Source organism: Ovis canadensis, chromosome 3, assembly GCF_042477335.2.
Source record: "Ovis canadensis isolate MfBH-ARS-UI-01 breed Bighorn chromosome 3, ARS-UI_OviCan_v2, whole genome shotgun sequence".
NCBI classification, from domain to species: Eukaryota; Metazoa; Chordata; class Mammalia; order Artiodactyla; family Bovidae; genus Ovis; species Ovis canadensis.
Genome location: NC_091247.1, coordinates 112,881,513 through 112,893,914, shown reverse-complemented (window position 1 = coordinate 112,893,914; position 12,402 = coordinate 112,881,513). Strand labels below are relative to the sequence as shown.

Here is a 12,402-nt window from a genome sequence, read left to right as displayed (position 1 = left end):
GCCACCTTGCTTATTTAACTTCCATGCAGAGTACATCATGCGAAATGCTGGGTTGGATGAAGCATAAGCTGGAATCAAGATTGCCAGAAAAAGTATCAATAACCTTAGATACGCAGATGACACCACCCTTATGGCAGGAAGTGAACAGGAACTAAAAAGCCTCTTGATGAAAGTGAAAGAGGAGAGTGAAAAAGTTGTTTTAAAACAGAACATTCAAAAAACGAAGATGGCATCTGGTCCCATCACTTCATGGCAAATAGATGGGGAAACAATGGAAACAGTGGGAAACTATTTTCTTGGGCTCCAAAATCACTGCAGATAGTGAATGCAGCCATGAAATTAAAAGATGCTTACTCCTTGGAAGGAAAGTCATGACCAAATCAGACAGCATATTAAAAAGCAGAGACATTACTTTGACAACAAATGTCTGTCTAGTCAAGCCCATGGTTTTTCCAGTGTTCATGTACGGATGTGAGAGTTGGACTATAAAAATAGCTGAGTGCAGAAGAATTGATGTTTTTGAAGTGTGGTGTTGGAGAAGACTCTTGAGAGTCCGTTGGACTGCAAGGAGATCCAACCGGTCAGTCCTAAAGGAAATCAACACTGAATATTCACTGGAAGGACTGATGCTGAAGCTGAAGCTCCAATACTTTAGCCACCTGATACGAAGGAAAAGACCCTGATTCTTTTTGAAAGAAAGTTTGGAGAAAGTTTGAAGGAAAGTTTGAAGGCAGGAGGAGAAGAGGATGACAGGATGAGATGGTTGGGTGGCATCACTGACTAAATGGACTTGAGTTTGGGCAAGCTGCAGGAGCTGGTGAAGAATAGGGAAGCCTGTTGTGCTGTAGCCCATGGCGTCGCAAAGAGTTGAACATGACTGAGCGGCTGACCAACAATCAAATGTTTGGTTTATTTTAAGCCTTAACCTTCTTGACATTATTCTAAGAATTTCATTCTTCATTTCCCCCTTTTGCTGTTTTACAGATGTCTAAGTAAAATTCAGTCTCATGGAAGGCCAACTGAGCATCTTCTTTGGGTTTTGAGATGCCTCTCACTCTTCTCTCCCTTTCCTCCAAAAGTGACCAAAGGTCATGAGATAGAAATTTCACCTTATAAACCTCTCATATTTTTTAAAGTAAAGGTACTTTAAAGAAACTTTGACTTTCTCATGAGCTCTCTAGAAGCTTATTTCCTAAGATATAAGAAACATAAATATGATTCTGCCTCTCTTTTGTTATTAAAAAATAGAAGGTGAATGCTTAATATTTATTCCAAATTCTTCAGACTTTTATGCCTGAAACTTTATTTTTCCTCCATTGATATGAAGTCCAAAATGGAATATTTTTTCATTCTTGTTTCTACATTCAAGGAGGTAGGTGAGGTTACTCACACAATATTCTGGTATAAGAAGCATCTTTATAGTAATTTCAAAAGAACGTGATTCAATGTATTGACAGTGTTCTATCCTCTCTAGTGACTGTTTTTCACATCTACTTTTCATCAAACAGCTAAGATGTTGTGGTTTGGTCAATGGAGCTTCTGATTGGGGAAGTAATTTTCGGCACTACTACAAGACATGTGAATGTCCAAGGGAATCAGATTCTTGTATAAAGTATAGTGGAAAAACTATTTACAAACAGGTAAGAACAAATAAAATTTGGCACAATAAGGGGTTCTGTTATTTTATTCACAATGTCTCTACAAAATATTAAATTTCAGCAATTTCAATGGGAATCTTGATATAAAAGTCCCAGGAATTTCCCTGGTAAATAAAAAATAAATCCTTTTTTAAAGATAAAAGCAGATATAAAAGAATAAAAGTTTTTTATTTCTTCTATGAGTTTGGCATCATTTAAACTCAACCTTACTAGATCAAAGAATCATTCTGCTGCAAGGGGAGGCAAAGTACAAACTAACAGATAAAATTTATTTTGTCCTCTCTTTGGTGACTTTAATCATCTTTTCTCCACTATTTTGTTTTCTATTTTAACATATGCTTTAGAAATGTATATTTTTACTTTAGTTTTCAAAGTAAAGCTTTCTTTTTCTAATCAAAGTTTGCCTTTCTCAAGGACTTGTATTGAATGTAGAAAAATAACCTGGACTTTAGAGATTTCAGCTCTTCAGAGCTGTTAAATGTACCTACCAGTTTGTCTGATTATTGTTCCAGTTGAGAAGTTGCTTCACACCTTTAAAGTCAATGAAAACTTGGGTTTGTCTTTCATGTATTATAGACGACATATTTATGTTACTTGCAGGTGTTAACACGTGGATGTCATATTCCTTATTATTGCTTAATTCATCAAATATTTACTGGCCACTTCCTATGTGCTGGCCTTTTATCAGCAGCTGGATATCCATTCCTGAATATCCTGCAGTGTCTGCACTCATGAAATGAATGGTCTCATAGGGAAGAGACAAAAATAATTAGGCAACTTTAACTCACTGAACTACTGGTATTTCTTGGATAGGGACAGGCACAAGATATCTAACCGCATGTAACTCAGTCTTTGGGGTTCAAGATACAGCTTCATGGAAAACATGATATCTACCCCTTACCATAGAGTTTTACATAATTTATTCCTTCCTAGAAGAAACTTTGGATGGATGTGTACAAAAATGACAGCTGATATTAATGTTTCACTTATTTGTTATTATTTGGTGCCTACTCTGTGTCGTATAGGCTTCCCTCATAGCTAGGTTGGTAAAGAATCTGCCTGCAGTGCAGGAGACCCAGGTTCAATTTCTGGGTTGGGAAGATCCCCTGGAGAAGGGAATGACAACCCACTCCAGTATTCTTGCCTAGAAAATCCCATGGACAGAGGAGCCTGGCAGGCTATGGTCTGTGGGGTCGCAAGAGTCGTACAGGACTTAGTGACTAAACCACCACCACCATGTGTCAGAGAGACCTTTGCTAGACTTAGACATGCTTTTAGACCCTCTAGGAGACTATAGTCTAGTTGGGAAAGAGATACATGAAATATTATATTTCAATGGGTTGATTTCTATAATACCTAAAGATTTATTTTCAATCTAGCATTGGTTGAGTACTGGCTACTGAGGTTAATTATAGATTAGGAAATAAAAAGTATCTCAGGGGAAACATCTCACCTGTTGACTATCACAGCCCTTTTACTAATGGGTTGGCCAAAATGTTCATTCAAGCTCTTCTGTAACATCTGCAAGATGTTATGAAAAAACCCAGATGAACTTTTTGGCCAACCCAATAATTTTATCAAAGTTAAGGAGACTGTTCTGAAGAGAAATTGCTGTTCCAAGTATTTAAGTAACATATTGGGGGAGAAATTATCCATCAGATTACAGAGCTACCAAAGTGATCTGACTAAAATGCTTTATTATTAATTTTTATACTCCTCTCTGTTCTCCTTCTCTCTACATAATTTTAGTGACACAATCTCCACAAGGAAAAGAGGGAATAAATATGATGTTAACAAATGCAGATTCCTCTTAGGTTATTGAGGGAATTAGTAAATTAAATTGCAAATTGCTATCTGTGTCCTGTTAAAGATTCAACTCAAAGATATCTTTCCTGAGAATAGATTTTGAAAAGCCCTAGTATTATCCTGAAAGATAATAGATATTCCCTCCAAATTCACACATAATTCAGCTGACGATAGGCTTATGGTTGCACCAGTTTCCCAAAAGGAAGATCATAAAGTCATAAAATACTTTTGTCTGCCTTGTGTCATTTGAAAGAAGTCTGGAAAAATAAGAAATCTGGAATGTCCATAATTCACATTTTTCCCCTTCCCTTTTGCCAGGATAACCTGATTAGAGGGAAAGGAGGGAGAAAACACCTAAAATATAATGAATGTGACTCAGTAGATATCATTAATCTCATAGTTTATCTTGAATGATATAATAATTTCCTCTCAAGTTTACCATTTTGAATCAGATGAGAATGGGGAAACCTATTACATTCAGGAACGCAGGGAAAAAAACTGTTTTACTCAACCACATGCAGAACTTTTATTTAACAAACAGCAATATTTTGTTAACCCTTTGCACTTAAAAGACTATCATAGGAATAATATATTTTCTGGCAATACAGACAATACCACTATCATATTGCATATTATTTTTCCATTTTAAAAATTATCCACATAATTTACAATTGCTGAAATTTTTAGGTCTGGCCTAAAAATTTTTTAATGAGTTTATTTTTAATTGTAAGATAATTGCTTTACAATGCAATCCCTATCAAACTACCAATAGTATTTTTCACAGATCTATAACATAAAGTTCACAATTTGTATGGAAATACAAAAGACCCTGAGTAGCCAAAGCAATCTTGAAAAAGAAGAGTGGAGTTACAGGAATCAACCTGACTTCAAAGTATACTAAAATAATTTGAGCTTGATATTTCATGCTGCTTTGAATAAATGTTTAAAAATGTGGCAGAGAGACAATTTTCTAAATTCTGTTTTTTTGTCTAAGGTAAGAATATAACAGTAGATATAATGATTTTTTTTCCGTTTTTAAGATAAAAATAACCCTGAGACATATTAAGGGATTTTGGAAAAAGAGCTTGTTTTAAAAGTGAAAATCTATACTATAATTAGCTGAAACCTCAACTAGGGAACTCTCTGCTGCAGGTTACAAACCTAAAAGATACATAGTCAAGGTGATAACAGCTCTAAAATGAACAATCAGAAGTTAGGGTAAAATGAGTATTTATAGCTAAATAGTCCTAGATTCAGCAATTAGGAAGTTGAAGCAAAAACTTTGTTCCTCAAATGCTTCCTAATGTATGAACCAACCACAACAGTTACAACCTTTGAAGGGCACGGGTAAGGAGCTGGGATAATAGGAACAATCCAATTCCTTTTTGTTGAGTATATTCCTTGATAGTCACATAAAAACGTCAACCCAATGAATAAAAATCTGTACATATTAAAACAAGGTCAAAATTTGGCAAACAGTAATTTTTTATATTTTGTTTTTAACAGTCATGCTATGCCTCGATAAGCCACATGTTTTCAAAACACCTTTTCATAGTTACGGCACTAGCATTTGGACTGGCGGCTATTGAGGTACAGTATTATCTTGCATTATTCATTCTTTGTTTATTCCTTTGTTTGCTCATTAATTTTTCTAACAAATGTATGAAGAGCCAGATACAAACCAGGTGCTCCAGAAAAGCACTGGGTACCAAGTGCCTATGGCCCAGCAGCTGCATCTATCATCCTTGGGTCTGGGGAGGTGATTATAGTCTTAGGAATTCAGCAGGGCTGAAGCTATTATTTCTGAATGATTTCTCTCCTGAGGGAGAAAACGGAATTAGTTTCCACACAGTTTTTAGTCCCAGCTATTCTTTTCCCATTGAAAACTAGCACAGATTTAATGTTTTTTCATTTGAAGAAACAGCAGCAAACAAAATGAAAATACAAACTTTGCAATTTTTTTATCTCTCTTCCTGATTTTGAAACAGAAAATATCCGAGCTCAGAAGTGTGGAGAGCTATTTTCCTGGTATTCTGTTATAGAGAAATCTAACAAGTTCTAAAAATTAGACAGTTGACTTTGAGTTTCTCACTGTAAGAACTATGAACTCACTTGGAGAAGTTTTTGAGGAAGCTTTGCTTGAGATGTCTGCATTTGCTCTCATCAATTTGATTATTGACTTCGAAAAAAAGAATTCTGTATAGGTTTTTATCTTGATGGGCCCTCCTAGTAGGACTTTTGCAGAAACTGAAGGAATTTTTTTTTTAATGTGACCTGAAATTCTTTGCAAAAAGATGAAATAAAACTGTTTCAGGGAAGTGTTTTGGAATCAATAATTGGATCTTGCTAATTTAGATAGCAAATGAGTCAAATTCACTCACAACCCACATCAGGGCCTTGGCAAGAATCCTACTGGTGTAAGGTGTCTCCCTAGTTAACACCTCTGCAGGCTGGTTTGCTCAGTGAAGTAACTTCTGCTTCACTCTCACAAATGCTGCCCAATGTTCTCCTTGGGCTTTCTGGTAACTTTTACCTCTCTTGTGCCACATCACTGTCTGAGAGGAATTTTAGCACAGATTGAAGCAATTAAGTATCCTAGATTGTCATTTAGGTTACTGGTGGACTTTCCCAGCCAAAGCATAAGAGACAGGGTTGAACTATGAGCAGAAAATTGGGCTGTTAAGCCTGACCTCCTTGTGCATGCTAAGTCACTTCAGTTGTGTAAGACTCTTTGTGACTCTATGGACTGTGTCCTGTCAGGCTCCTCTGTCCATGGGATTCTCCAGGCAAGATACTGGAGTGGGTTGCCATACCCTCCTCCAGACTTGCCTCTAGCCCAGATGAATAGGTCCAGATATGAAGCATTCTTGGTTGGTAGATGTAGCTGTCTTTCTTTACATCCACTATATGACCCAAATCAAATGATGCTGAGCAATAAGTCTATTTCTCTCTATTCTGCCCATTGTAAAAGTTCCTTTGTTTCTCTTCTTTGTATTTTTTAAAATTAATTTCTTCCGCTTTAGCAGGTCTTAGTTGCTGCATGTGTGATCTAGTTTCCTGAGCAGGGATTGAACCTGGGCCCCCTACTTTGGGAGCCCCAAGGCTTAGCCACTGGACCACCAGGGAAGTCCCCAAAATGATTTATTTTTTATCTATAGACATTGGAATTCTCATCATTGAGTTAAATAGCCAAACTATGATATCTCTCCTTACTTGACTATAGCGACTTACAAGCACACACAAAAAAGATTAGTACTTTCTCTCTTCACTTTAATTAAGAAAAGAAAAAAGAAAAGAAAAAAATCCATTGACACTGATAGTCACCACTTGCAGGCTAAAAGTTATACTAAAAGAAAGTTCCAGGAATGGAGCAGTTACATAAGAGAAAAAAGTAATTTTACATTTTTTAGATGGCTTCAGAATATGGGAGCTTGTGCACATTACTTAGCAAGATTATCCTGAGTCTTAGCGTACATTACTGTAGGATGAATCTCCTAATTATTGCCTATTTTTGTGAACAATGATCCGTTTTCTTTTCAGAGGCAGTGAAATGCAGGAAAGTGTGATATTAACTGTCTAGTTTGCTGATGCATGGTGGGCTTCTATTTCAAGTTTGCAACAGCAAAAAGCAATAGCTGCCTCATCCCACTGTTTTGGACATTTTTTTTTTTTTTTCTTTGCTGGTACTGGTCTCCCAGATTTAAGTCTTGGGAGCAAAGCAAAAGACTAAGTTGTAATGTTTTCTCAAGTCATTCTAAAAGAATGACTTTTAGAACGTTCTGAATGAAAGTTGTTGTCCTCCCAGAGAATTGATGTTGATATATATATATATATATATATATATATATATATGTGTGTGTGTGTGTGTGTGTGTGTGTGTGTGTGTGTGTGTGTATATATATTTTTTTTTTGGTAGGGAAAAAAATATTGCGCATAAGTTCTCATTTGGAGGGCATTTTCAGGAACGGAATAGTGAGCAGGATACCTCAGTACAGTGGGAGCACTGGAGATGACTCAGCATAAATGGTGTCTCACCCTCTGCCTCTTCTCGGAGGAGGCTGGTGGAGCCAAAACTTTCCTTCCACAGTACACACAGGTCCTTTCTGTCATTTCTGCATCAAAGCCACAGTATGCCACTCACCAATTTCAGAGACAATTAGGCACTGTTTTGAGGTCCCTTATTCTTGGGGGAGCCATTTAATGAGATGGAAATTATGCCCCAGATTTTCAGCTGTGCATTCTCACTTTAAAGGAAATTCCTGGATGCTGCTCTTCCCTTTAGATTTAGAAGCTTTTTAAGAAATAAGTTACTTTTTTCCCCATTCTTCTTGGAGATGCCTAAAAATATGGAAAGAGAAATTCTAGACTCCTTGATTTTTCCATGGATGATCTAAACCAGATGATAGAAGCAGTCTGTGTCTTTAGCCCTGGAGGCCTGAGTTCCCGGAGTTCCAGGGCCATGACCTACAGAAGGGTGTGCGTGTTTCAGAAGGTTGGGTTGCTCCAGAGGCAGTGCTACTGCACGGTCAAATAGGGCCAGATCGAGGCAGACTGCCAGCCGAAAACCCTGATTAAGACAAAAAGTACTCAGAAGCTTTCTCAATGTTAGACTCCCAGTAAGAGAGATGACTTAGATTAATAATATTAGAATTGTCAATAGCCAGAATTTTTTCATAAATAATGTTCTTTTTATTTATAATATCTCTAGTGTATCCTTAAATTCCGTGTTCCTCCTGTCATTCTATTTTCTAGGTACTTGGTCTGATATTTTCTATTGTCCTGTACTGCCAGATGAGGAAGAAATAAAACTGTGGATGTGTCGAGGCATCATCGGTCAAACCCCTTTAAAGTTTTACTTTGGAGTTGTTACTTTATGAGTGCCATGGTGAGAGCAGCTTTCCTATTAAAATGTGTCATTTAGCTGGATCACAGAGATCTTCCTGTCATATTGAACATATTTAAAATTTCAGAGACACAGGAAATTATATGACTGTGTATTTTTCCCCCAAATAAAAGTAATAGTCTTTTCTTTGGTGCAATCCTGTCTGATTATTGTGTTCAGGTGGTACTGAACACAGCTTAAAACATTCATCTGGAGCCACCCAGTGGAATAATAATCTCTGAGTAACAGGGCCATAGTTAGGGCTGTGTGACTAGTCTTTTTAGAAGTAATACTCTCTCGTGAGATGTATCAACCATTGATGATAAGATTGAATTAAGCCTCATGTTGGAAGATTGAGAATGGCCTAGTGAAAAGTCACCACATCTAGTCTATGTTTACTAGTGGTGTCTTGCCATTAGTTTGCCAGTCTTGCCAAGGTTTACTAATGGGGTCTCTTTCTCTCTCTGTGAGGACAAGAAGATGCTTCCTTTCCAGCCAGTGAATTGCTGGTGTCTGTGGATTTTCCTCTGGAACATAGTTATAAGTGCTTTTATCTTTTTTAATTCTCATGAGCATTTTTGCATTTTACTTTATATTGAGGTATAATATCCACACAATAAGGGCTTCTCAGGTGGTGCTAGAGGTAAAGAACCCACCTGCCAATACAGGAGACATGAGAGATGTGGGTTCGATCCTTGGGTCAGGAAGATCTCCTTGAGGAGGCCTGGCAACCCTCTCCAGTATGCTTGCCTGGAGAATCCAATGAACAGAGGAGCCTGGCAGGCTGCAGTCCATGGGGTTTCAAAGAATTGGACGCAACTGAAGTGACTTAGCATGCGTGCACATGTGCTTATACACAATAAAATGTACAAATCTCAAGTATTCAGTACCTGGATAGTATGCACTGTCCAGATGAAGACACAGAGCATCTCCAGCACACCAGACACCCTTCGTACTACCCTCCACTGTGGGGCATACTAAAGCTGGCTTTCACTATGTCGACTAAAAAAAGATGTACAACTTGAGAGGAGCACTTTCCAGCCCCCTTCTGATGTCTATGTCAGAATTTTTCTGTCCCCTTTTCACTTTAATAAAACTCTGCTACACAAAAACTACGCCGAGTGCGGGAGGCTGTGACGACACTCAGAGCCCGGGTGGCTGCGATGATGCACAGAGAGCAGGCGAGAGGAGCCACCCCACGTCCTAGGTCAGGGGCAGAAGTCGGGACGACCCCACGCCTGAGGGGCGGCGGCCTAGAGGAGCTACTCCATGTCTGAGATCAGGGGCGGCAGCCTAGAGGAGCTACGCCTAGAGTGCCAGGCTGCAACAGCGCAGGAGCAGCCGAGAGGAGCTACCCCCGCTCGAGGCCAGGGGCGGTGGCCAGGAGGAGCGACCCCACGTCCAAGGAGCGGTAGCTGAGTGGGCACCAGAGGGCCTAGAGGAGCTATTCCACATTCAAGGTCAGGAGGGGCAGCAGTGAGGAGATACCCCTGTCCAAGGTAAGAGATACCCCATGTCCAAGGTAAGAGAAACCCAAGTAAGATGGTATGTGTTGCAAGAGGGCAGACACATTGAAACCACAATCACAGAAAACTAGTCAGTCTAATCACACTAGGACCACAGACTTGTCTAACTCAATGAAACTAAGCCATACCCTGTGGGGCCACCCAAGACGGGTGGGTATGGTGGAGAGGTCTGACACAATGTGGTCCACTGGAGAAGGGAATGGCAAACCACTTCAGTATCCTTGCCTTGAGAACCCGATGAACAATATGAAAAGGCAAAATGATAGGATACTGAAAGAGGAACTCCCCAGGTCAGTAGGTGCCCAATATGCTACTGGAGATCAGTGGAGAAATAACTCCAGAAAGAATGAAGGGTTGGAGCCAAAGCAAAAACAATACCCAGTTGTGGATGTGACTGGTGATAGAAGCAAGGTTCGATGCTGTAAAGAGCAATACTGCATAGGAACCTGGAATGTCAGGTCCATGAATCAAGGCAAATTGGAAGTGGTCAAACAGAGGGCAAGAATGAACATTGACATTCTAGAAATCAGCGAATTAAAATGGACTGGAATGGGTGAATTTAACTCAGATGACCATTATATCTACTACTGTGGGCAGGAATCCCTTAGAAGAAATGGAGTAGCCATCATGGCCAACAAAAGAGTCTGAAATGCAGTACTTGGATGCAATCTCAAAAACAACAGAATGATCTCTGTTCGTTTCCAAGGCAAACCATTCAATATCACGGTAATCCAAGTCTATGCCCAAACCAGCAATGCTGAAAAAGCTGAAGTTGAGTGGTTCTATGAAGACCTCCAAGACTTTTTAGAACTAACACCCAAAAAAGATGTGCTTTTAATTATAGGGGACTGGAATGCAAAAGTAGGAAGTCAAGAAACACCTAGAGTAACAGGCAAATTTGGCCTTGGAATATGGAATGAAGTAGGGCAAAGACTAATAGAGTTTTGCTAAGAAAATGCACTGGTCATAGCAAACACCCCCTTCCAACAATACAAGAGAAGACTCTACACATGGACTTCACCAGATGGTCAACACCGAAATCAGATTGATTATATTCTTGGCAGCCAAAGATGTAGAAGCTCTATACAGTCAACAAAAACAAGACCAGGAGCTGACTGTGGCTCAGATCATGAACTCCTTATTACCAAATTCAGACTCAAATTGAAGAAAGTAGGGAAAACCACTAGACCATTCAGGTATGACCTAAATCCAATCCCTTATGATTATACAGTGGAAGTGAGAAATAGATTTAAGGGCCTAGGTCTGATAGACAGAGTGCCTGATGAACTATGGACTGAGGTTCATGACTCTGTACAGGAGACAGGGATCAAGACCATCCCCATGGAAAAGAAATGCAAAAAAGCAAAATGGCTATCTGGGGAGGCCTTACAAATAGCTGTGAAAAGAAGAGAAGCGAAAAGCAAAGGAGAAAAGGAAAGATACAAGCATCTGAATGCAGCGTTCCAAAGAATAGCAAAGAAGAGTTAAGAAAGCCTTCCTCAGCAATCAATGCAAAGAAATAGAGGAAAACAACAGAATGGGAAAGGCTAGGGATCTCTTCAAGAAAATGAGAGACACCAAGGGAACATTTTATGCAAAGATGGCCTCGATAAAGGACAGAAATGGTATGGACCTAACAGAGGCAGAAGATATTAAGAAGAGGTGGCAAGAATACACAGAAGAACTATACAAAAAAGATCTTCACAACCAAGATAATCACGATGGTGTGATCACTCATCTAGAGCCAGACATCCTGGAATGTGAAGTCAAGTGGGCCTTAGAAAGCATCACTACGAACAAAGCTAGTGGAGGTGATGGAATTCCAGTTGAGCTGTTTCAAATCGTGAAACATGATGCTATGAAAGTGCTACACTCAATAAGCCATCAAATTTGGAAAACTCAGCAGTGGCCACAGGACTGGAAAAGGTCAGTTTTCATTCCAATTCCAAAGAAACGCAATCCCAATGAATGCTCAAACTACTGCACAATTGCACTCATCTCACACACTAGTAAAGTAATGCTCAAAATTCTCCAAGCCAGGCTTCAGTAATACATAACCATGAACTTCCTGATGTTCAAGCTGGTTTTAGAAAAGGCAGAGGACCCAGAGATCAAATTGCCAACATCTGCTGGATCATGGAAAAAGCAAGAGAGTTCCAGAAAAACATCTATTTCTGCTTTATTGACTATACCAAAGCCTTTGACTCTGTGGATCACAAGAAACTGTGAAAAATTCTGAAAGAGATGGGAATACCAGACGACCTGACCTGCCTCTTGAGAAACCTGTATGCAGGCCAGGAAGCAATAGTTAGAACTGGACATGGAACAACAGACTGGTTCCAAATAGGAAAAGGAGTACGCCAAGTCTGTATATTGTCACCCTGCTTATTTAACTTATATGCAGAGTACATCATGAGAAACGCTGGGCTGGAAGAAGCACAAGCAGGAATCAAGATTGACGGGAGAAATATTAATAACCTCAGATATGCAGATGACACCATCCTTATGGCAAAAAGTGAAGAGGAACTAA

At 39.1% G+C, this 12,402-nt stretch overlaps 1 protein-coding gene across 1 annotated transcript in view; it reads left to right on the top strand.

Annotated features, from left to right (window-relative positions):
- TSPAN8 (tetraspanin 8) overlaps nt 1-8,503 on the top strand; it is a 184,266-nt gene extending 175,763 nt beyond the window's left edge. The window contains exons 10-12 of the mRNA XM_069584009.1: nt 1,509-1,640; nt 4,971-5,054; nt 8,217-8,503. Of these exons, the coding sequence (XP_069440110.1) occupies nt 1,509-1,640; nt 4,971-5,054; nt 8,217-8,270 (270 nt within the window). The 3' untranslated portion in view covers nt 8,271-8,503. The remainder of the gene's footprint in view (nt 1-1,508; nt 1,641-4,970; nt 5,055-8,216) is intronic.
- Nucleotides 8,504-12,402: the final 3,899 nt, after the last annotated feature.